The sequence below is a fragment of the Pristiophorus japonicus genome, chromosome 2 (genome assembly GCF_044704955.1).
Source record: "Pristiophorus japonicus isolate sPriJap1 chromosome 2, sPriJap1.hap1, whole genome shotgun sequence".
NCBI classification, from domain to species: Eukaryota; Metazoa; Chordata; class Chondrichthyes; family Pristiophoridae; genus Pristiophorus; species Pristiophorus japonicus.
Window position 1 is genome coordinate 197,170,470 of NC_091978.1, and position 23,773 is coordinate 197,194,242.

General features: G+C 51.6%; 1 protein-coding gene across 1 annotated transcript; it reads right to left on the reverse strand.

Annotated features, from left to right (window-relative positions):
- Positions 1-15,778: 15,778 nt before the first annotated feature.
- Positions 15,779-23,328, reverse strand: smim20 (small integral membrane protein 20). The gene is made up of 3 exons (XM_070870707.1): positions 23,185-23,328; positions 18,013-18,069; positions 15,779-16,780 (listed from the first exon to the last, which is right to left on the reverse strand). The coding sequence occupies exons 1-3, from the start codon at positions 23,291-23,293 to the stop codon at positions 16,743-16,745; spliced, it is 204 nt and encodes a 67-aa protein (XP_070726808.1). The 5' UTR covers positions 23,294-23,328; the 3' UTR covers positions 15,779-16,742.
- Positions 23,329-23,773: the final 445 nt, after the last annotated feature.

The following is a 23,773-nucleotide window of genomic DNA, read 5'->3' on the forward strand; positions in this document are numbered from 1 at the left end:
GCGCTGGACTCGGGGTGGAGATTCCGCCAGACGTCCACCAAGTCGAAGGACCCGACCAGGTCCCTCAACTTCTCCATCGCCGTCATGCACTGCGGGGCACCGGAGCGGTCCCTCGCCTCGAGGGTGCAGTTAAAATACCCCCCCTTAGACAATGCAGTCGCCGACATCGACGGAGCCAAGAAGAGCGGACACTTCTTCGAAGAAGCGCGTTTGCTGCGGGCCGGCCTGAGGGGCGTACACGTTCACGAAATGGAGCGGCACGTCCCCCAGGCGAACCGTGACGTGCAGCAAGCGGCGTGGCCCAGGTTCCTCGACCCCCAAGAGCTCCGGCTGAAAATGCGTGGCCAGCAAGATGACCACCCCACAAGAAGTGGCAGTGAGGTGGCTCATGCGGACCTCTCCTTGCCATTCCAGGAGCCACGTGGCTTCGTCTCCCGGAACGGTGTGGGTTTCTTGCAGGAAGCACACCACATATTTCCCCTCCCGCAGGAGCGAAAAATTGTTAAATCTACGGCGTGCCTCTCTGCCGCCGTTGATGTTGAGGCTGGCTATGGTTATCTTCATGACAAAAGCATATAGCAACCTCTACCTAACCTATTGTGGGGGGGGGAGTGGAGTCATTTTTTGACCTCCACTCCCTCAGCAGCCCAGCGAGGAACCCTTTGAGCCGGTGCAACTCAAGGCTTTGCGCCATTGATAAGGGCCCGCCCGCGCCCATGGTTTTAGCGGCGGCGCGGACGGACGCGATGAGCAGCCCCGGCTCGGACCATCTTTCCCAGGCCAAATGGGCTCGGTTGCGGCGACCCTGGCTCTGGGCCAAAAAGTCCCGGAGTTCCTTTACAGGAATGCGGGGGGACTCAGCGGCGGGCATGACGAGATCCACCGCCTCACTGGCGATAGACTCTAGATCTTCTCCCTTGTCCCCCACCGAGTCCCCATCCCCCTCCAGGAGGTGGCCACCAGCAGCTGGCCCATCGACCGCACAAGGTACGGCAAACAGCCCGGCCGCTCCATCCGGCCCTGGCTCTGCCCCGATCCCACACCCAGGATCGTCGGCAGAGGAGTCCCCACTGGGCTCTTTTAAAAGCGGTGCTGGGTCGGGAAGCGACAGCGGAAGGGGTTCCTCCTCCGCACCAGGAACCGGGGAACACGGAGAGACCTGGTTTAGGAAATTCTCCAGGTCTACCCAGTCCTCCAGCTCCAAAGTAGGGGGCGAGGGTTGGTGTTCTTCCCTCTCCCCGCCGCCACCCCCCGGCCTAGCGTGTGGATGTATGTTAAATTTTAAAAATTTTCATTTTCTGCCGAGTCAAGCAAATCCCGGGGGAAGTTGGATAAAGGCTGGGCGGGCTCAGGTTCGGCCTTTTCGGCCCCGCCCGCCTCAGTCCCCGGGACGCTCGACCCGGCAGCAACGCATTCCTCCACTGGCCCCGCGCCCCCCACGACAGGCAGATCTTCCACGCCATCCCCGGGAGGCAGAGGCTGGGCAGCCTCGACTGTCTCACCCTCCCCGGGGACAGATTCCTCCTGCCTACGGCGCAGTTTAGGGGCGCTGGTGGGGGACGCGGGACACGCGGCGGGCACCGACTCCTCCGCGGAGGGATGTTGTTCCCCCTCCGCCTCATTGGAGCGGCGCCTCCTTTTGTTCCTGGGGTTGTGCGGAGGCAGGGAGACCTCCATGTCTGCCGAGGCCTCCCGCTCCACTCCCCCCTTTTTCTTATCTTGCCCGCGCCTGAGCCCCTCTGTGATATTGGTCAAGGACTCGGGCATGGGCTCAGGGCACCCTGCGCTCGCCGGTGTCAGGGTTGGGCTGAGCGCGGTGATCAAACTGTCTGGCGCACTGAGGGGTCCCGCCTCGAGATGTTTCGCCTTCCTCCGCGCCTTCTTTCTGATCGGACACTCTCCCTCCTCCCCCGCCGGAGGCCGTGAAAACAAAGGCCCCTGACGATTCCCGCGCACCCACAGCACCCGGCACGCGGACGCTACTAGGGGGAGGGGTGGCGGCGGCACCAGCCTTGGCCGCCCTCGGTGGTTTGGCGGCCTTGGAGGCAGGGCAGTTCGTACGAACATGCCCCACCTCCCTACAGGCATGGCACCGCACGCCGTCCGACGTCCAGAAGACGCGGTAGGCAGTCCCCTCGTGCACCACGTTAAAACTTCCCTCTGTCGTCTCCTCCCGCGCCAGCCGGACAAAGAGCTGGCGGCGGAAGGAGAAGACGTGGCGCAGGCTGTTCTCCCTGAGGCCGAGCGGTATGGGGTTGATCCCTGACCTTACCGCCCCCAGTTGGTGTAGGTGAGGGAGGAGGAGCCCAGCGGGAACAAAGGGCGGGACATTAGAAAGGATGACCCTCTGCGCAGTGGCCTCGAGAGGGTCCACCGGCAGGAACGTCCCACCCACCGTGAGCCCCTTTTCAAGGGCCAGGGACACCGCCCACTCCGACCCCAGGAAGAATACAGCCTTCCCAGACATCTTGGAGGCTGCGACAATGGCCGAGGGGCCGACTACCCCAGCCATTGCTAGCTCTTGACCCCGTGTTTTTTTGTTATAAGTCTGAATGGTGGCAGGGCAGCAGGAGGCGCAGGAGGTGCAGTGGATGTGGACGCCGCCTGCATGTACGTCTTAGCTGGCCCTGCCACCATCGTGGATGGGGTCGCCATCACGGGGTCCCTTTAAGGGCTACACCCACCCCAAATTCACAGGCCTTAATGTTCTTAAATTGGCCTCGTTTAAGTGTAGGAGCAGAGGAGCTCTCAATGAGGCACACCTCTCCCCTAGTTGACAATTGGGGCGGGGCCTTGCTCCCTCTGCTCAGTTGTCTTAATTGTTTTTTTCAATTACGAGGAAAGGGCTCTCAGAGAGAGAGGGGAGAGACAGAGAGAGAGAGAAAGCGCGTGGGGGGTGGGAAAGAGGGAAGCTGCGAGGGCAGGTCTCCCCTCACAGCGATGGGTGGGTATTTTATTTTGGGGTGCACTCCCCAGATGGCTAACAAAACAGTCTTTGTGGATGGTCTTCGGGTGGGGGGAGAAGATGTCTTCACCTGGGGCAGCTGGAGCCACCCAGGCACACACTCCCAACGATGTTAAATAGGGTGATTAGTAATACTTCAGCCAGGTAGCTCCAGCTATCCCAGGCTAGACAATGGGGGAGGGGTGCTTCAGTGGTGTGTGGGGCCTAGCTGTGAGCAAAACTCCCACACACACTTCCACACACACACACCCCCCGCGATGTTCCGGCCCTCGAAATGGTCTTCTTTCCTCCCCCCACCGATATAACAAAGTCTTTCGGGGAATGCACCAAAACACACCCACCTTTGGTTGATGAAGTTTCTCCCTCCTTCCACACTGGATGTTGTTCTTTTCCCCCTCTCTCCAACTCTCTGTAGAAGTAATAATGATGTTGAATTTTCTGCTCTCCTCCTCTCCCTCTGGATGAATTAAAATTGTAGTAAGCCCCTTCCTCCTCTTCCTGGGCTGTTTCACAGGGTTCACAAAGGCCTTCCAGGCAGGAGCAACAGCAGGGAGCTCCTTCTCTCATGACAGCACAGCTCCAAGTGAATAGGCCACTCCTCCAACAGCTCCACCATTGGTCCACATAACTCTTTTTGGGAGGAAACTAAAACATTAAACCATGGCCCCCCGATCTGGGGGACACACCAAACATTTTCAAGGCCCTTTTTTTGTGTTTTTTTTGTTTTTTTGTGCTTTTGTTTTTTTTTTTGTTTTTTTTGGGGCACTAAAATCATTTTTTTTTTCTTTTCTCCAAGTGCCCCCTATAAAAGGGGAGGGGGACACTAAAAACACCGGCAATTAAAACAAATTAAACTTTAAAACACAAAATCAAATTAAAATTTGGTTGCCGGGCGTGATGATGCACTCCAGTCCCTCCGGTGCCCATCTCTCGCGGAAGGCCACGAGCGTACCGGTGGACACCACGTGCTCCATCTCCAAGGACACCCTGGCACGGATGTACGCGCGGAAGAGAGGCAGGCAGTCAGGCTGAACAACCCCCTTGACCGCCCGCTGCCTGGACCGGCTGATGGCACCCTTGGCCGTGCCCAGGAGCAGTCCTACGAGGAGGCCCTCGGACCTACCCGCTCCCCTCCGCACAGGGTGCCCAAAGATCAGGAGTGTAGGACTGAAGTGCAGCCAGAATTTCAGGAGCTGCCCCTTTAAATAATAAAACAGGGGCTGCAACCTCGTGCATTCGATAAAAACATGGAACATGGACTCTTCCAGACCGCAGAAATTGCAGGCGGCCTGGGAGCCCGTGAATACGTGGCTTGAGCAGTGGTGCAGCAGGGAGGGATTCAAATTCCTGGGGCATTGGAACCGGTTCTGGGGGAGGTGGGACCAGTACAAACCGGACGGTCTGCACCTGGGCAGGACCGGAACCAATGTCCTAGGGGGAGTGTTTGCTAGTGCTGTTGGGGAGGAGTTAAACTAATATGGCAGGGGGATGGGAAGCAATGCAGGGAGACAGAGGGAGACAAAAAGGAGGCAAAAGCAAAAGACAGAAAGGAGATGAGGAAAAGTGGAGGCAAAGAACAAAAAGGGCCACTGTACAGCAAAATTCTAAAAGGACAAAGGGTGTTAAAAAAACAAGCCTGAAGGCTTTGTGTCTTAATGCAAGGAGTATCCGCAATAAGGTGGATGAATTAACTGTGCAAATAGATGTTAACAAATATGATGTGATTGGGATTACGGAGACGTGGCTCCAGGATGATCAGAGCTGGGAACTCAACATCCAGGGGTATTCAACATTCAGGAAGGATAGAATAAAAGGAAAAGGAGGTGGGGTAGCATTGCTGGTTGAAGAGGAGATTAATGCAATAGTTAGGAAAGACATTAGCTTGGATGATGTGGAATCTATATGGGTAGAGCTGCAGAACACCAAAGGGCAAAAAAGGTTAGTGGGAGTTGTGTACAGACCTCCAAACAGTAGTAGTGATGTTGGGGAGGGCATCAAACAGGAAATTAGGAGTGCATGCAATACAGGTGTAGCAGTTATCATGGGTGACTTTAATATGCACATAGATTGGGCTAGCCAAACTGGAAGCAATACGGTGGAGGAGGATTTCCTGGAGTGCATAAGGGATGGTTTTTTAGACCAATATGTCGAGGAACCAACGAGGGGGGAGGCCATCTTAGACTGGGTGTTGTGTAATGAGAGAGGATTAATTAGCAATCTCATTGTGCGAGGCCCCTTGGGGAAGAGTGACCATAATATGGTGGAATTCTGCATTAGGATGGAGAATGAAACAGTTAATTCAGAGACCATGGTCCAGAACTTAAAGAAGGGTAACTTTGAAGGTATGTGGCGTGAATTGGCTAAGATAGATTGGCGAATGATACTTAAGGGGTTGACTGTGGATGGGCAATGGCAGACATTTAGAGACCGCATGGATGAATTACAACAATTGTACATTCCTGTCTGGCATAAAAATAAAAAAGGGAAGGTGGCTCAACCGTGGCTATCTAGGGAAATCAGGGATAGTATTAAAGCCAAGGAAGTGGCATACAAATTGGCCAGAAATAGCAGCGAACCTGGGGACTGGGAGATATTTAGAACTCAGCAGAGGAGGACAAAGGGTTTGATTAGGGCAGGGAAAATGGAGTACGAGAAGAAGCTTGCAGGGAACATTAAGACGGACTGCAAAAGTTTCTATAGGTATGTAAAGAGAAAAAGGTTAGTAAAGACAAACGTAGGTCCCCTGCAGTCAGAATCAGGGGCAGTCATAACGAGGAACAAAGAAATGGCAGACCAATTGAACAAGTACTTTGGTTCAGTATTCACTAAGGAGGACACAAACAACCTTCCGGATATAAAAGGGGTCAGAGGGTCTAGTAAGGAGGAGGAACTGAGGGAAATCTTTATTAGTCGGGAAATTGTGTTGGGGAAATTGATGGGATTGAAGGCCGATAAATCCCCAGGGCCTGATGGACTGCATCCCAGAGTACTTAAGGAGGTGGCCTTGGAAATAGCGGATGCATTGACAGTCATTTTCCAACATTCCATTGACTCTGGATCAGTTCCTATCGAGTGGAGGGTCGCCAATGTAACCCCACTTTTTAAAAAAGGAGGGAGAGAGAAAGCAGGGAATTATAGACCGGTCAGCCTGACCTCAGTAGTGGGTAAAATGATGGAATCAATTATTAAGGATGTCATAGCAGCGCATTTGGAAAGAGGTGACATGATAGGTCCAAGTCAGCATGGATTTGTGAAAGGGAAATCATGCTTGACAAATCTTCTGGAATTTTTTGAGGATGTTTCCAGTAAAGTGGACAAAGGAGAACCAGTTGATGTGGTATATTTGGACTTTCAGAAGGCTTTCGACAAGGTCCCACACAGGAGATTAATGTGCAAAGTTAAAGCACATGGGATTGGGGGTAGTGTGCTGACGTGGATTGAGAACTGGTTGTCAGACAGGAAGCAAAGAATAGGAGTAAATGGGTACTTTTCAGAATGGCAGGCAGTGACTAGTGGGGTACCGCAAGGTTCTGTGCTGCGGCCCTAGCTGTTTACATTGTACATTAATGATTTAGACGAGGGGATTAAATGTAGTATCTCCAAATTTGCGGATCACACTAAGTTGGGTGGCAGTGTGAGCTGCGAGGAGGATGCTATGAGGCTGCAGAGTGACTTGGATAGGTTAGGTGAGTGGGCAAATGCATGGCAGATGAAGTATAATGTGGATAAATGTGAGGTTATCCACTTTGGTGGTAAAAACAGAGAGACAGACTATTATCTGAATGGTGACAGATTAGGAAAAGGGAAGGTGCAACGAGACCTGGGTGTCATGGTACATCAGTCATTGAAGGTTGGCATGCAGGTACAGCAGGCGGTTAAGAAAGCAAATGGCATGTTGGCCTTCATAGTGAGGGGATTTGAGTACAGGGGCAAGGAGGTGTTGCTACAGTTGTACAGGGCCTTGGTGAGGCCACACCTGGAGTATTGTGTACAGTTTTGGTCTCCTAACTTGAGGAAGGACATTCTTGCTGTTGAGGGAGTGCAGCGAAGGTTCACCAGACTGATTCCCGGGATGGTGGAACTGACCTATCAAGAAAGACTGGATCAACTGGGCTTGTATTCACTGGAGTTCAGAAGAGTGAGAGGGGACCTCATAGAAATGTTTAAAATTCTGACGGGTTTGGACAGGTTGGATGCAGGAAGAATGTTCCCAATGTTGGGGAAGTCCAGAACCAGGGGTCACAGTCTAAGGATAAGGGGTAAGCCATTTAGGACCGAGATGAGGAGAAACTTCTTCACCCAGAGAGTGGTGAACCTGTGGAATTCTCTACCACAGAAAGTAGTTGAGGCCAATTCACTAAATATATTCAAAAGGGAGTTAGATGAAGTCCTTACTACTCGGGGGATCAAGGGGTATGGCGAGAAAGCAGGAATGGGGTACTGAAGTTTCATGTTCAGCCATGAACTCATTGAATGGCGGTGCAGGCTAGAAGGGCTGAATGGCCTGCTCCTGCACCTATTTTCTATGTTTCTATGTTTCTATGAACCGGCTTAAAAATTTATTGCACGGCACTGCTCCATGCACCACCCTCCAGGCCAAGTCCCCGATAAAGAGCGGGAGTACTCCCGCGTAGAGTGCCCTCCATCGGGGACCCCCGCCTCGTCCGACGGCAAGATGGTACGCCATGGCGTGTCCGGACGGCAGGCGAGGATGGCAAAGTTGAGAGTGTGCAGGAGCAGCCCGTACAGGAAACCCCTCCGCGCGGAACTGAAAGGCACAGAGGGGATTTCCCCGAGGCGGCTCAAGTTGTGAGGCGCTGGCTCCCGGGGGAGGTTCCGGGGTTTGGCGCAGATGAGGAATTCCGTCCGGACGGGGGTCAGTTCGGACGGGATCTCCCCACGTGCTTGAGCCTCCTCGATGCACCTAACGGAGTCGGGGCCCAGAGCTGTTTTTAGCGACTCGATGGCATCGGACGCGCAGCGGACGTCGGCCGAATTTAGGCGCCGCGCCAGCGTGTCTGGCGCCATCCAGCCCGCTCCTCCGCCATCGAGCAGGTCCCTGACCCTGGTCACCTCACCAGCCACAGCCCTCTCGTCCGACTGCCACCTTAAACCTCGGTCGTGGAGGTACGGATTCCCGAGCAGCGACTCCTGCAGGACGGCCGCCACTCCAGCCGGTGGAGAGCTGCGCTTGGTGGAGACTTTGTTCCAGACCCTGGTGAGTTCCTTGTAAAAGACAGGCAGCTCCTGGACGGCGGTCCTGACACCCCACAAGTTCACAAACAGGAGCTGCGTGTCGTAGTTGAGGCCGTGCTGCTGGCGGAAGAAATACATCGCCAGAGCACGCCACCTGGGAGGGGGCTCGACGTAAAGGTATCTCTGCAGGGTCTGAAGACGGAAAGTCGCGAGCTGGGTGCTGACGCACACCAACGACTGACCGCCCTCCCCAAGCGGGAGACTCAAGAACACGGCAGAGACCCAGTACTTCCTGTTGTTCCAGAAGATGTCCACCAGCTTCTTCTGTATCTTGGTGACAAACGCAGGGGGAGGGGTCAAAGTGACCAGCCGGTACCACAACATGGCGGCCACCAGCTGGTTTATGACTAGCGCTCGACCCCTATAGGACAGCACTCGGAGCAGTCCTGTCCAGCGCCCTAGGCGAGCGGCGACCTTGGCCTCCAGTTCTTGCCAGTTCGCCGGCCAGGCTTCCTCGTCGGGGCTAAGGTAGACTCCCAGATAGAGGAGATGGGTCGTGCTCCAGGCAAAAGGCCTGAGCTCCTCCGGCAGGGAGTCCACCCGCCACTGACCCACCAGGAGTCCGGAACATTTCTCCCAGTTGATCCTGGCGGAGGATGCGGCCGAGTAAATGTCCTGGCACTCACGGATCCTGCGCAGGTCAGCGGGATCCTCTACCGCGAGGAGCACGTCATCGGCGTAAGCCGAGAGGACGACCTCCACACCCGGCCTTTGCAGAGCCAGTCCCGTCAACCTCGTCCGCAGGAGGCGCAGGAAAGGCTCCACGCAGATGGCATATAACTGGCCGGACATGCGGCATCCCTGGCGCACCCTTCTCCCAAAGCGAAGGGGCGCCATCAAGGACCCGTTAACCTTAATCAGACACTCCGCGGCGGCATACAAAAGTCGGATCCGGGCGACGAAATGCGTCCCGAACCCGAAAGCGCGCAGAGTCCCGAACAGATAGTCGTGATCCACCCTGTCGAACGCCTTCATTTGGTCGAGAGATAGGAAGGCGACCGACAGACCAGCCTCCTGGGAATGATGGATGAGGTCCCGGACCAGATGGATGTTGTCGTGGATTGTCCGGCCCGGGACCGTGTAGGACTGGTCAGGGTGGATCATGTGGTCCAGCACGGCACCAAGGCGAGCAGACATCGCCCTGGCGAAGATTTTGCAGTCCGTGCTGAGGAGGGAGACCGGGCGCCAGTTCTTAAGGAGGCGGAGATCGCCCTTCTTAGGCAGCAGGACGATGACTGCCCTGCGCCAAGAGAGGGGCATCTCCCCGGTCACCAGACTTTCCCCCAGGACCCCCGCGTTGTCGCCCCCCAGGACGTCCCAGAACGCCCTGTGGAACTCCACGGTCAGCCCGTCCAGCCCTGGGGCTTTTCCCCTCGAGAGCCAGTCGAGGGCGCCGGTCATCTCCGCCAGGCTTAGCGGAGCTTCCAGATTTTCGGCGCCGTCCGGGCTGACCTTCGGCAGGTCCTCCCACAAAACTCTGCGCGCTTCCTCGCTGGACGGCTTCGGAGAGAACAGAGCCCCGTAATATTCACGGGCCATGTTGTTAACGCACTCCGGATCCGAGACGAGAGAGCCGTCGTCGGCCAGCAGCGTCAAGAGCTGCTTACGGACACTCTGTCTTTTTTCCAGCGAGTAGAAGAAGGGGGAGCCGCAGTCCAGATCCCGCAGGAACCGGATCCGCGACCTCACGATCGCGCCTCGGGACCCGACGAGCTGCAGGTCCTTCAGCGCGGCCTTCTTCGCTTCGTACACCATCCGCAGGGCTGGGTCCTCGACGACTTGACCGAGACGGGACTCCAGGTCGAGCACCTCTTTTTCTAGGCGCCCGACCCTGGCCGCCCGCCTCTTGGTCGACCCCCTCGCGTACTCTTGACAGAAGATGCGGACGTGAGCCTTGCCCACGTCCCACCATAGCCTCAAGGAGGGGAAGCCCCCTGCTTCCTTCTCTAGTCGGCCCAGAATCGACGGAACGAGTCCTGGAACCGCACGTCCTCCAGCAGCCGGTTGTTAAAGTGCCAGTACGCGGACCCCGTCCTCGTGCGGAGCGAAGCGAGCTCCGCCCACACCAGGTGGTGGTCCGAACACGGCACCGGCCACATGGAGGCTGCCGGGACGCAGGAAACATACGCCCGAGACACGTAAAGGCGGTCGATTCTGGACCATCCTACTCCAGGCCTCACCCAAGTAAAGGCGCTGGAGTCGGGGTGGAGATTTCGCCAAACGTCCACCAAGTCGAAGGACCCGACCAGGTCCCTCAACTTCTCGATCGCCGTCATGCTCTGCGGGGCACCGGAGCGGTCCCTCGCCTCGAGGGTGCAGTTAAAATCCCCCCCGAGGACAATGCAGTCGCCGACGTCGACGGAGCCAAGAAGAGCGGACACCTCTTCGAAGAAGCGCGTTTGCTGCGGGCCGGCCTGAGGGGCGTACACGTTCACGAGATGGAGCGGCACGTCCCCCAGGCAAACCATGACGTGCAGCAAGCGGCCTGGCATGGGCTCCTCGACCCGCAAGATCTCCGGCTGAAAATGCGGGGCCAGCAAGATGGCCACCCCACAAGAAGTAGCGGTGAGATGGCTCATGCGGACCTCTCCTTGCCATTCCAGGAGCCACGTGGCTTCGTCTCCCGGAACGGTGTGGGTTTCTTGCAGGAAGCACACCGCATATTTCCCCTCCCGCAGGAGCGAAAAATTGTTAAATCTACGGCGTGCCTCTCTGCCGCCGTTGATGTTGAGGCTGGCTACGGTTATCTTCATGACAAAAGCAGAGTGCAGCCTCTACCTTAACCTATTGTGGGGGGGGAGTGGAGTCGTTTTTTGACCTCCACTCCCTCAGCAGCCCAGCGAGGAACCCTTTGAGCCGGCGCAGCTCAAGGCTTTGCGCCTTTGATAAGGGCCCGCCCGCGGCCATGGTTTTAGCGGCGGCGCGGACGGACGCGACGAGCAGCCCCGGCTCAGACCATCTTTCCAGGGCCAGATGGGCTCGGTTGCGGCGACCCTGGCTCTGGGCCAAAAAGTCCCAGAGTTCCTTTTCAGGAATGAGGGGGGAGTCAGCGGCGGACACGAGGAGATCCACCACCTCACTGGCGATGGACTCGAGATCTTCGCCCGCGTCCTCCACCGAGTCCCCATCCCCCTCCGGGAGGTCGCCGCCAGCAGCCGGACTGTCGACCGCACGAGGTACGGCAAACGGCCCGGCCGCTCCATCCGGCCCTGGCTCTGCCCCGATCCCACCCCCAGGATCGTCGGCAGAGGAGTCTCCGCTGGGCTCTTTTAAAAGCGGTGCTGGGTCAGGAAGCGACAGCAGAAGGGGTTCCTCCTCCGCCCCAGGAACCGGGGAACACGGAGAGACCTGGTTTCGGAAATTCTCCAGGTCTACCCAGTCCTCCAGCTCCAAAGTAGGGGGCGAGGGTTGGTGTTCTTCCCCCTCCCAGCCGCCACCCCCCGGCCCAGCGTGTGGATGTATATTAAAAAATTTTTAATTTTCATTTTCTGCCGAGTCACGCAAGTCCCGGGGGAAGTTGGATAAAGGCTGGGCGGGCTCAGGTTCGGCCTTTTCGGTCCCGCCCGCCTCAGTCCCCGGGACACTCGACCCGGCGGCAACGCATTCTTCCGCTGGTCCCGCGCCCCCCACGACAGGCAGATCTTCCACGCCATCCCCGGGAGGCAGAGGTTGGGCAGCCTCGACTGCCCCACCCTCCCCGGGGACAGATTCCTCTTGCCTATGGCACAGTTTGGGGGCGCTGGTGGGGGACGCGGGACACGTGGCGGGCACCGACTCCTCCGCGGAGGGATGTTGTTCCCCCTCCGCCTCATTGGAGCGGCGCCTCCTTTTGTTCTTGGGGGTGCGCGGAGGCAGGGAGACCTCCATGTCTGCCGAGGCCTCCCGCTCCACCCCCCCTTTTTCTTATCTTGCCCGCGCCCGAGCCCCTCTGCGGTATTGGTCAAGGGCTCGGGCACGGGCTCAGGGCACCCCACGCTCGCTGATGACTGGGTTGGGCTGAGCGCGGTGATCAAACTGTCTGGCACACTGAGGGGACCCGCCTCGAGATGTTTCGCCTTCCTCCGCGCCTTCTTTCCGATCGGACGCTCTCCCTCCCCCCCGCCGGAGGCCGTGAAAACAAAGGCCCCCGACAATGCCTGCGCACCTACGGCTCCCGGCACGCGGATGCAACTAGGGGGAGGGGTGGCGGCGGCGCCAGCCTTGGCTGCCTTCGGTGGTTTAGCGGCCTTGGAGGCGGGGCATTTCTTGCGAACGTGCCCCACCTCCCTACAGGCATGGCACCGCACGCTGTCCGACATCCAGAAGATGCGGTAGCAGTCCCCTCGTGCACCACATTAAAATTACCCTCTGTCGTCTCCTCCCGCGCCAGCCGGACAAAGAGCTGGCGGCGGAAGGAGAACACGTGGCGCAGGCTGTTCTCCCTGAGGCCGAGCGGTATGGGGTTAATCCCTGACCTTACCTCCCCCAGTTGGTGCAGGTGAGGGAGGAGGAGCTCAGCGGGAACAAAGGGCGGGACGTTAGAAATGATGACCCTCTGCGCGGTGGCCTCGAGAGGGTCCACCGGCAGGAACGTCCCGCCCACCGTGAGCCCCTTTTCAAGGGCCAGGGACACCGCCCGCTCCGACCCCAGGAAGAACACGGCCTTCCCAGACATCTTGGAGGCTGCGACAATGGCCGAGGGGCCGACTACCCCAGCCATCGCCCGCACGCACTCCTCAATGCTCATTGTGGGGTGAGTGTAGCTCTTGACCCTGTGTTTCTTCGTAATTAGTTTAAATGGTGGCAGGGGAGCGGGAGGCGCCATGGATGTGGACGCCGCCTGCGCTTACGTTTTAGCTGGCCCTGCCACCGGCGTGGATGGGGTCGCCATGACGGGGTCCCTTTAAGAGCTACACCCACCCCAAAGTCACAGGCCTTAATGGTCTTTAATTGGCCTCGTTGGTGTTTTGAGCAGAGGGAGGTCTTAATGGGGCACACCTCTCCCCTAGTTAACGAATGGGGAGGGGCCTTGCTCCCTCTGCTCAGTTGTCTTAATTTAACTTTAATTTGAGGAGGAAAGGGGCTCTCAGAGAGAGAGGGGAGAGACAGAGAGAGTGACAGAGAGAGTGAGTGGGGGTGGGAAAGAGGGAAGCTGTGAGGGCAGGTCTCCCCTCACAGCGATGGGTGTGCGTTTTTCTGGGGTGCACTCCCCAGATGATGGAAAAAAAACAAGACACAGTCTTATAGGATGGTCTTCGGGTGGGGGGATAAGATGTCTTCACCTGGGGCAGCTGGAGCCACCCAGGCACACACTCCCAACGATGTTAAATAGGGTGATTAATCAGTCTTCAGCCAGGTAGCTCCAGCTATCCCAGGCTAGGCAATGGGGGAGGGGTGCTTCAGTGGTGTGTGGGGCCTAGTTGTGGGCAAGACCCCCACACACACTTCCACACACACACACCCCCCGCGATGTTCCGGCCTCGAAATGGTCTTCTTTCCTCCCCTCACCGATACAACAAAGTCTTTAGGGGAATGCACCAAAATTCACCCACCTTTGGATGGTGAAGTCTTTCCCTCCTTCCACACTGGATAGTTGTTGTTCTTTTCCCCCTCTCTCCAACTCTTTGTAAAAGTAAAAATGATGTTGAATTTTCTGCTCTCCTCCTCTCCCTCTGGATGAATTGGAATTGTAGTAAGCCCCTTCCTCCTCTTCCTGGGCTGTTTCACAGGGCTCACAAAGGCCTTCCAGGCAGGAGCAACAGCAGGGAGCTCCTTCTCTCACTACAGCACAGCTCCAAGTGAATAGGCTATGCCTCCAACAGCTCCACCATTGGTCCACAGATTTCCTGAAAGTAGCAGGCCAGGTGGATAAGGTGGTTAACATAGAAAATGGGTACAGAAGTAGGCCATTCGGCCCTTCGAGCCTGCAGCACCATTCAATAAGATCATGGCTGATCATCACTTCAGTACCCCTTTCCTGCTTTCTCTCCTTTAGCCCTAAGGGCCATATCTAACTACCTCTTGAATATATGCAACGAACTAGCATCAACAACTCTTTTGCGGTCGAGAATTTAACAGGTTAACAACTCTCTGAGTGAAGAAGTTTCTCCTCATCTCGGTCCTAAATGGCTTACCCCTTATCCTTAGACTGTGTCCCTTGGCTCTGGACTTCCCCAACATCAGGAACATTCTTCCTGCATCTAACCTGTCCAGTCCCGTCAGAATTTTATATGTTTCTTTGAGATCCCCTCTCATCCTTCTAAACTCCAATGAATACTGGCCCAGTCGATCCAGTCTCTCCTCAAATGTCAGTCCTGCCATCCTGGGAATCAGTCTGGTGAACTTTCGCTGCACTCCTCAATAGCAAGAATGTCTTTCCTCAGATTAAGAGACCAAAACTGAACACAATATTCCAGGTGAGGCCTCACCAAGGCCCTGTACAACTGTAGTAAGACCTCCCTGCTCCTATACTCAAATCCCCTAGCTATGAATGCCAACATGCCATTTGCCTTCTTCACCGCCTGCTGTACCTGCATGCCATCTTTCAATGATGTACCGAATGTTTGCCTTTAGTGGTCGAGGCATAGAATATAAGAGCAGGGAAGTTATGCTTAAATTGTATAATACTTTGGTTAGGCCACAGCTGGAGTACTGCGTGCAGTTCTGGCCGCCGTATAATAGGAAGGAAATGATTGCACTGAAGAGGGTGCAGAGATTTACTAGGATGCTGCCTGAAATGGAGAATCTTAGTTATGAGGACAGATTGGATAGGCCAGGTTTGTTCTCATTGGAACAGAGGAGGTTGAGAGACGATCTCATTGAGGTGTACAAAATATTGAGGGGCCTGGACATAGTGGATAGTAAGGGTCAATTTCCATTGGTGGAGGGGTCTATTACGAAGGGGCATAGTTTTAAGGTGGTTGGTGAAAGGTTTAGAGGGGATTTGAGGGGGGGGGGTTTCTTTACACAGAGGGTTGTGGGGATCTGGAACTCGCTGTCCGGAAGAGTGGTGGTTGCAGAAACCCTCACCACTTTTAAGAGATGGTTGGATGGGCACGTGAAGTGCAGTAACCTGCATGGTTACGGACCTAAAGCTGGTAATTGGGATTAGACTGGATGGCCTTTTGTTGGACAGCGCAGATAAAATGGTAAGTACTGCAGGGAATAGAACATGGCCAGGGTGATCTCCTGGACGGGTTGGAGAGGAATTTTCCCAGATTTTTTCTCCCTAAATTGGCCTGGGTTTTTATGTTTTTTGCCTCTCCCAAGAGATCACATGGCTCCAGTTTCGGTGGAGTGTAGAATGTTTCAGTATAAGGGGTGTCGCAGTTGTGTGAGGCGGACTGGTTGGGCTGGGTGCTCTTTGTCTTTCCGTCATTGTTCATAGGTTTATATGTAACCTTTAGGGCTGCTGACCAAGGGCCGTACGGCTTTGTCGGCCGGCGCGGACATGATGGGCCGAAATGGCCTCCTTCTACGCTGTAAATTTCTATGTTTCTAAACCCAACTGTGCACACTTGTAAATGAAAATGTAATTAAATAATGTGTTTCACTACGTAGCAAAGAAATACAGTCAGCTGAGTTCAACAATATTTTACTTTTATTCAATTAAAAGCTTCACAGCACACACTGATCAGGCAATAGTGTATTACAAGTAGAAAGTACAAGTAGGAGATCAATTAGAAAAGTTCATTACACATCCTTGCCAATTCAGCAGTTTTTCTTGCTGTATTCAACCTTTCACATGGTTTCCCCCAGAGAAACACAGGGTAAGTCTATAGATATGGAAGCTTTGTCATTGATCAGAACTAGGTTTGTTGCATTGTACAAACTTTACCATGGAACATGTTCTCTTATCTAATTGGAATATTCACATAATTTACTTTAGCTATTATTTTCATGAATACTTGTAAGTTTTTAAAACAAATCTGCATAATTATGAAGCTTTGAAGATTGTTACTTCTTCAAGATATTGGGATGACAAGTTTCCGTAATTGATAAACAATTTGCATTTCTTTTAGTGACCATCACTGGAATATCTGGAGCCACAGCTTGAACCTATTATTAATCCTTCAGGTTTCATAACATTAAATTTTAGTTTGTTCAATTGCTGACCACTGTGATTTATTTTAAAGATTTAACATTATACAGTGATCTTACATTTGTAGTATGCTGTAATTACTGCATGAACGTTAAATGTTTTAATAACAAATTTGTAAACTTGGGTGGAATCACAAATATAAATGTAACTTGGCCAATGATAGAAAAATTGAACGGTACCTTTACATTCTCACAGTTCCACAAAATAGTTACACTTCTCTGTGCTTACGTCATGTGGGAGAATGTCATGACAATCTGACACTGACAATGTGGGAAATGTAAATACAAAAATACATTTCAGTGTAAATCTTGCGTTTACATAATAAATGAAGTAACTGAATTGCAGTCTTTGGGAATTCTTTCTTCACATCATTGGAACAGGACTGGCACAAAACAGTCTGTCTCTTAAAGATTTCTTCATTATAATTTATCAATGGTGAGATTACTTCCGATTGAAGGGGTCAGACCAGACTTTCATTCCTTTAAACAAAATAGATTAAAAGTTGACAAAGTGGAGAGTGACAAATGAGGTTATACTTTCAATGCTTTTATGATGAGCAAGATAGCCACATTTAAAATATGAACTACATATGGTGAAAGAATTAGGGAATTAAACATTTGCTGTCAAATGATATTGGACTTCAATAACAGAACAAGTTATATGGTCACGCCAAAAACTAAACAGTGATTCTGCTAAGGGCACCACAAAAAACAATACTATCTGGTTAAACTTTCAGAATATCAATCATGTCTCAATCTCAAATCAATGCATTCTGATATGTTGAGTGAGTTTGTTATTTGATATACGATAAGCTAAGGAAAACACATGATAATGTGAAGAATATATGGTCAAGGGAGTATATTCCAGTCCAACATCAAGACTGTATAATATAGTAATTGCTTTTTTTGAATTAAAGTAAATAAAATTCGAAAGGAGGTTACTGCAATGGCTTCCCATACAATACATGGAATTACAAAGATAGCAGTGTATTATATAACAGAGCACTTTAACTAAATCTATTACATAATAAATTCACCAAAGTGTACATTTCATTGAAAGCTTTCATGTGAGGGTTGCTCCTTTGGGAAAAAACCCATTATAGTGGGACCGTGGCACTAGTTACACCTGTAGCCGATGCTGTAGTAGTATCAATGCAATGGGTTTTGCACCTTACCACATAGATTACAGAGTCCTTATGTTTCCTATATGCCTTTGTGATTCACAAACTATTTGGAAATATAAATATTTGTGGCCCAGAAACAGAAGATCCAATGGATTTCAGTTTACAGAGATATTGATGCTCTCTACTAAAACCGGTGTATTTTGAGTTTAACTAGTGCCAGTACAAAGCATCAACAAATGTTTGAGAATAATGAATTAACTGAAGATAGTGTTTGCAGCATATTAACAAAGCAACAAAGGCCACTTTTATCTGGCATTTGCTGCTTTTTCAGAAGAATGGATCAAAAACAGATAAGATTTAAGAAAAGAAATGTCAAACTCATAATAATGGAAACACTTCATTTGAAGGATTATATGCAAATGAAAACAAAAATAATTTATTCAGAAAAAGTTATTTGCAGATTTCTGCAATTTTACTTAATATAACTTATTTTCACAGAAAATAATTTAAAAGCAAAAAATATTCAATATTCCAAATTAAGTTTTATTCCTGAATCAATGACTGAGCATGAACCTCCTAAAAACTCACCTCCAGGTTGAATTTCCTCCTGCTTTATTCCAGTTCGGTTCAACTTTTGTTCTTGTCCTGTTCAAAAGCAGTTGTGTAAAGCAATTATTTTGGATTCACTCCAAGGAAATAATAATCCACTCCTGTTTTTACGTGCGCAACTGTAGGATTTACTGTAAAATGTAAATATCCAGGAACAAGTACTTTTATACTTAGTTTTACAACTACTAATGAATAATAACTGAACTATGTAGGATTCTGTGGCTGGTAAGGTAAGCAAAACAGTTGGCACAAGTATAAGAACATAAGAAATAGGAGCAGGAGTAGGCCATACAGCCCCTTGAGCCTGCCCCGCCATGTAATACGATCATGGCTGATCCGATCATGGATTCAGGTCCACTTCCCTGCCCACTCCCCATAATCCCTTATTGGTTAAGAAACTGTCTGTCTCGTCTAAAATTTATTCAATGTCCCGGCTTCCACAGCTCTCTGAGACAGCGAATCCCACAGATTTACAATCCTCAGAGAAGAAATTCCTCCTCATCTCAGTTTTAAATGGGCTGCCCCTTATTCTAAGATTATGCCCCCTAGTTTTAGTCTCCCCTATCAGTGGAAACATCCTCTCTGCATCCACTTTGTCAAGCCCCCTCATAATCTTACACGTTTCGATAAGATCGCCTCTCATTCTTCTGAATTCGAATGAGCAGAGGCCCAACCTCTTCAACCTTTCCTCATAAGTCAACCCACTCATCTCCAGAATCAACCTTGTGAGCCTTCTCTGAACCGCCTCCAAAGCAAATATATCCTTTCGTAAATATGGAAATCAAAACTGTATGCAGTATTCCAGGTGTGGCCTCACCAATACCTTGTATAACTGTAGTAAGACTTCCCTGCTTTTATACTCCATCTCCTTTGCAATAAAGGTCAAGATTCCATTGTCCTTCCTGATCACTTGCTGTACCTGCATGCTAACCTTTTGTGTTTCATGCACAAGTACTCCCAGGTCCTGCTGTATTGCAGCACTTTGCAATTTTTCTCCATTTAAATAGTAACTTGCTCTTTGATTTTTTTTTCTGCCAAAGTGCATGACCTCACACATTCCAACATTATATTCCATCTGCCAAATTTCTGCCCACTCACTTCGCCTGTCTATGTCCTTTTTCAGATTTTTTGTGTCCTCCTCACACATTGCTTTCCCTCCCATCTTTGTATCATCAGCAAACTTGGCTACGTTCTAAGTCCTTAATATAGATTGTAAATAGTTGGGATCCCAGCACTGATCTCTGCGGCACCCCACTAGTTGCCAACCAGAGAATGATCCATTTATCCCGACTCTGTTTTCTGTTTGTTAGCCAATCCTCTATCCATGCTAATATATTACCCTCAATCCCGTGAACTTTTATCTTGTGCAGTAACCTTTTGTGTGGCATCTTGTCAAGTGCCTTCTGGAAGTCCAAATAAACCACATCCACTGGTTCCCCTTTATCCACCCTGTTCGTTACATCCTCAAAGAATTCCAGCAAATTTGTCAAACATGACTTCCCCTTCATAAACCAATCCTGACTCTGCCTGACCGAATTATGTTTTTCCAAATGTCCTGCTACTGCTTCTTTAATAATGGACTCCAACATTTTCCCAACCACAGACGCTAGGCTAACTGGTCTATAGTTTCCTGCTTTTCGTCTGCCACTTTTTTTTTAAATAGGAGCGTTACATTTGCATTTTTCCCAATCTGCTGGGACCTCCCCAGAATGCAGGGAATGTTGGTAAATTACAACCAAAGCAATCCACAATCCCTGCCGCTACTTCCTTTAAGACCCTAGGATGCAAGCCATCAGGACCAGGGGATTTATCTGCCTTTATTCCCATTATCTTACTGAGTACCACCTCCTTAGTGATTGTGATTATGTTAAGTTCCTTCCCCCCCCTATAGCCCCTTGACTATCCATTGTCGGAATATTGTTAGTGTCCTCATCCGTAAAGACTGATACAAAATATTTGTTCAGAGTTTCTGCCTTCTCCATGTTCCCCATTACTAATTCCCTGGTTTCGTCCTCTAAGGGACCAACATTTACTTTAGCCACTCTTTTCCTTGTTATATACCTATGGAAACTCTTGCTATCCGTTTTTATATTTCATGCCAGTTTACTTTCATAGTCTACCTTCCCTTTCTTAATCATTTTTTTTAAGTCATTCTTTGCTGGATTTTAAAAACTTCCCAATCTTCTGTCCTCCCAGTAGTCTTGGCCACTTTGTATGCACTTGTTTTTAAATTGGATACCATCCTTTATTTCTTTAGTTAGCCATGGATGGCTATCTTTTCTTTTACACCCTTTTATCCTCACTGGAATATATTTTTCTTGAGAGTTGTGAAATATTTCTGTAAATGTACGCCACTGTTCATCAACCGTACTACACTTGAATCTATTTTCCCAGTCCACTTTCGCCAACTCTGCCCTCATATCTTCATAGTCTCCTTTATTTAAGTATACAATGGCTTCCCCTGTTTTATACTGACAGCAACATTTTTGTTCACCTGAGTAACCAGAGGGAAACATATCTGCAGTTTTGCTTCCATGTGAGATTTCTTACACATTTAAACACTACAGCCCCAATTTTAACCTGGATTTTACCTGGGACAGGAGTGCTGTGTGCAGGGGCCAATGCAGGCAACAATCGGTCAGCAGGGGATGGTCACTGTTTCTTTGTGGGGCTCGGAAAAGCACTCCTCCCTCAGCAACAATACTTGGAATAAAGGGGGAGCTTGTGGTTCATGGGTGGCCAGAAATGTGATACAGTATTTGGAATAATCAAGTCCAGGGGTGACAAAAAATGGATCAGCGTTCCAGTGCTGAAGAGGCTGGGGTTGGGGGGGGGGGCGGAGGGGGGGGTGAAGGTGGGTGATTTAATGCAGGTTGAATAGGTGGTCTTGCTGACCAGGTAGGGTGCGGAATCCCTGTTGAGGCACAGACGTATGGTGGAGAGGCACTGTTGGTGCGAATACACAACGTCATCTCTCTCATCTGGAGGGAGGAGAGCATGCCGGAGATCTCAGAGATGCAGTGATCGTGACCATCTTTAAAAAAGGGGACAAGTCCAACTGCGGCAACTACAGAGGAATCTCCCTGTCATCAGCCACTGGGAAAGTCGTCGCTAGAGTCCTCCTCAACCGTCTTCTCCCTGTGGCTGAGGAGCTCCTCCCGGAATCACAGTGCGTATTTTGTCCCCTACGGGGCACAACGGACATGATTTTTGTAGCACGACAGCTGCAGTAAAAATGCAGGGAACAGCATCAGCCCGTGTACATGGCCGCCTTCAACCTTACAAAGGCCTTTGACACCGTCAACCGCGAGGGTCTATGGAGCATCCTCCTCCAGTGCGGATGCCCCCAAAAGTTCGTCACCATCCTCCGCCTGCTCCACAACGACATGCAGGCCGTGATCCTTACCAACTGATCCATTACAAACCCAATCCACGTCCGGACCAGGATCAAACAGGGCTGCGTCTTCGCCCCAACCCTCTTCTCAATCTTCCTCGCTGCCATGCTCCACCTCACAGTCAACAAGCTCTCCGCTGGAGTGGAACTAAACTACAGAACCAGTGGCAACCTGGTCAACCTTCGCCTTTTCCAGGCCAGGTCCAAGACCACCCAACCTCTGTCATCGAGATACAGTACGGAGATGACGCCTGCGTCTGCGCACATAGAGGCTGAACTCCATTACATAGTCGACATATTTACTGAGACGTACGAAAGCATGGGCCTTACGGTAAACATCCGTACGACAATGGTCCTCCACCAGCCTGTCCTCACCGCACAGCACTGCCCCCCAGTCATCAAGATCCACTGCGTAGCCCTGGACAACGTGGACCATTTCCTATTACCTCGGGAACCTCTTATCAACAAGAGCAGACATTGACGATGAGATTCACTAAATATATTTCAATTCACTAAATATATTCAAAAAGGAGTTAGATGAGGTCCTTACTGCTAGGGGGATCAAGGGGTATGGCGAGAAAGCAGGAATGGGGTACTGAAGTTGAATGTTCAGCCATGAACTCATTGAATGGCGGTGCAGGCTAGAAGGGCCGAATGGCCTACTCCTGCACCTATTTTCTATGTTTCTATGTTTCTATGATTCAACACTGGCTCCAGTGCCCCAGTGCAGCATTCGGCCGCCTGAGGAAAAGAGTGTTTGAAGACCAGGCCCTCAAAACTGCCACCGAGCTCATGGTCTACAGGGCTGTAGTAATACCTGCCCTCTTGTATGGCTCAGAGACATGGAGAATGTACAGTAGACACCTCAAGTCGCTGGAGAAATACCACCAACGATGTCTCTGCAAGATCCTACAAATCCCCTGGGAGGACAGACGCACCAACATTAGTGTCCTCGACCAGGCCAACATCCCCAGCATTGAAGCACTGACCACACTTGATCAACTCCGCTGGGCAGGCCACATTGTTCGCATGCCTGACACGAGACTCCCAAAGCAAGTGCTCTACTTGGAACTCCTTCACGGCAAACGAGCCAAAGGTGGGCAGAGGAAACGTTACAAGGACACCCTCAAAGTCTCCCTGATAAAGTGCAACATACCCACTGACACCTGGGAATCCCTGGACGAAGACCGCCCTAAGTGGAGGAAGTGCATCCGAGAGGGCGCTGAGCACCTCGAGTCTCATCGTCGAGAGCATGCAGAAATCAAACGCAGGGAGCGGAAAGAGCGTGCGGCCAACCTGTCCCACCCACCCCTTCCCTCAACGACTATCTGTCCCACCTATGACAGGGATTGTGGTTTCTGAAATTGGACTGTACAGTCACCTGAGGACTCATTTTAAGAGTGGGAGCAAGTCTTCCTCGATTTCGAGGGACTGCCTATGATGATGAGGGTGCGGAGTTTGAAGCTCAGCTCAGGGTCAAACAGGTTGCTGAGGTTTCCCAGAGAGAGGGAGGGAGAGAAAACAAGTGATTTATTGACCCCCAGATGAAGTTGCAGGAAGCGGTGGCTGGTCGGACAAGCAGTTTGACAGTAGTGATGGGGGGGGGGGGGGGGGCGGTGACTTCAGGAATAGTGTTGAGCGGTGTGTGAAGGGGCTGTTGTGACCAGTGACATTGTGCCGCAGCAGGGGCTGGGCCGCGGCCCTGCACCCAGGCTCCACACCATTACTCCCCGGCCCAGCTAACTCCCGACACTCACTGTACTCCTCGGTGTAAATCAGCGGCCGGAAGTAGATGGGGTAAAAGGCGGCTCCCAGAAGAGCGGCAAAGCCGCCGAACAGCAGCACGACCCGCGCCTGGCCGGACATCGCGGACTGGGGACCACTCTGTACGCGTGCGCACACTGCCGTGTGATTATTTGAATGGCCGCCGCCATCTTTGAGACAGGCAGCGGCGGGTCGGCGCCGATCACAAAGCAAACCGTTTGGCCCAATGCGCGTGCGCTGAAGCCCACGTCACTGGCCTCTACCTGTTTCTGTTTATATTTTTCCTTTTCGAATAATTATCCAACTCCATTTTAAATAATAGTTTGTTTGTCCCAGTAGCCATTTGTGATCACGCAGCATTGCAGCAGCCTCGCTTCTCAGCCACTGAAAACAACAATATGCACTTCTTTGGATCAGGCCCCTCTCCCCGAGGGGATCCACACCTCTGTAGACTATAGGCGGGGCCCAGCAAAAAGGATTCCCACCCACGTTAAAAACAAATCCTCTCGTGATAACACTCAAGGAATGGCTAAATATAATATTGACTTGCAGCACACAGTAATTTTTCCAAAATAATCAGTA

Coding starts and splice junctions, on each gene's coding strand:
- smim20 (XM_070870707.1), bottom strand. CDS start 23,293: ATGTCCGGCCAGGCGCGGGTCGTGCTGCTGTTCGGCGGCTTTGCCGCT. Junction 18,070..23,184: donor GATTTACACCGAGGAGTACA/GTGAGTGTCGGG, acceptor GCTTTTGAACAG/GACAAGAACAAAAGTTGAAC. Junction 16,781..18,012: donor GGAGGAAATTCAACCTGGAG/GTGAGTTTTTAG, acceptor TTTTGTTTAAAG/GAATGAAAGTCTGGTCTGAC.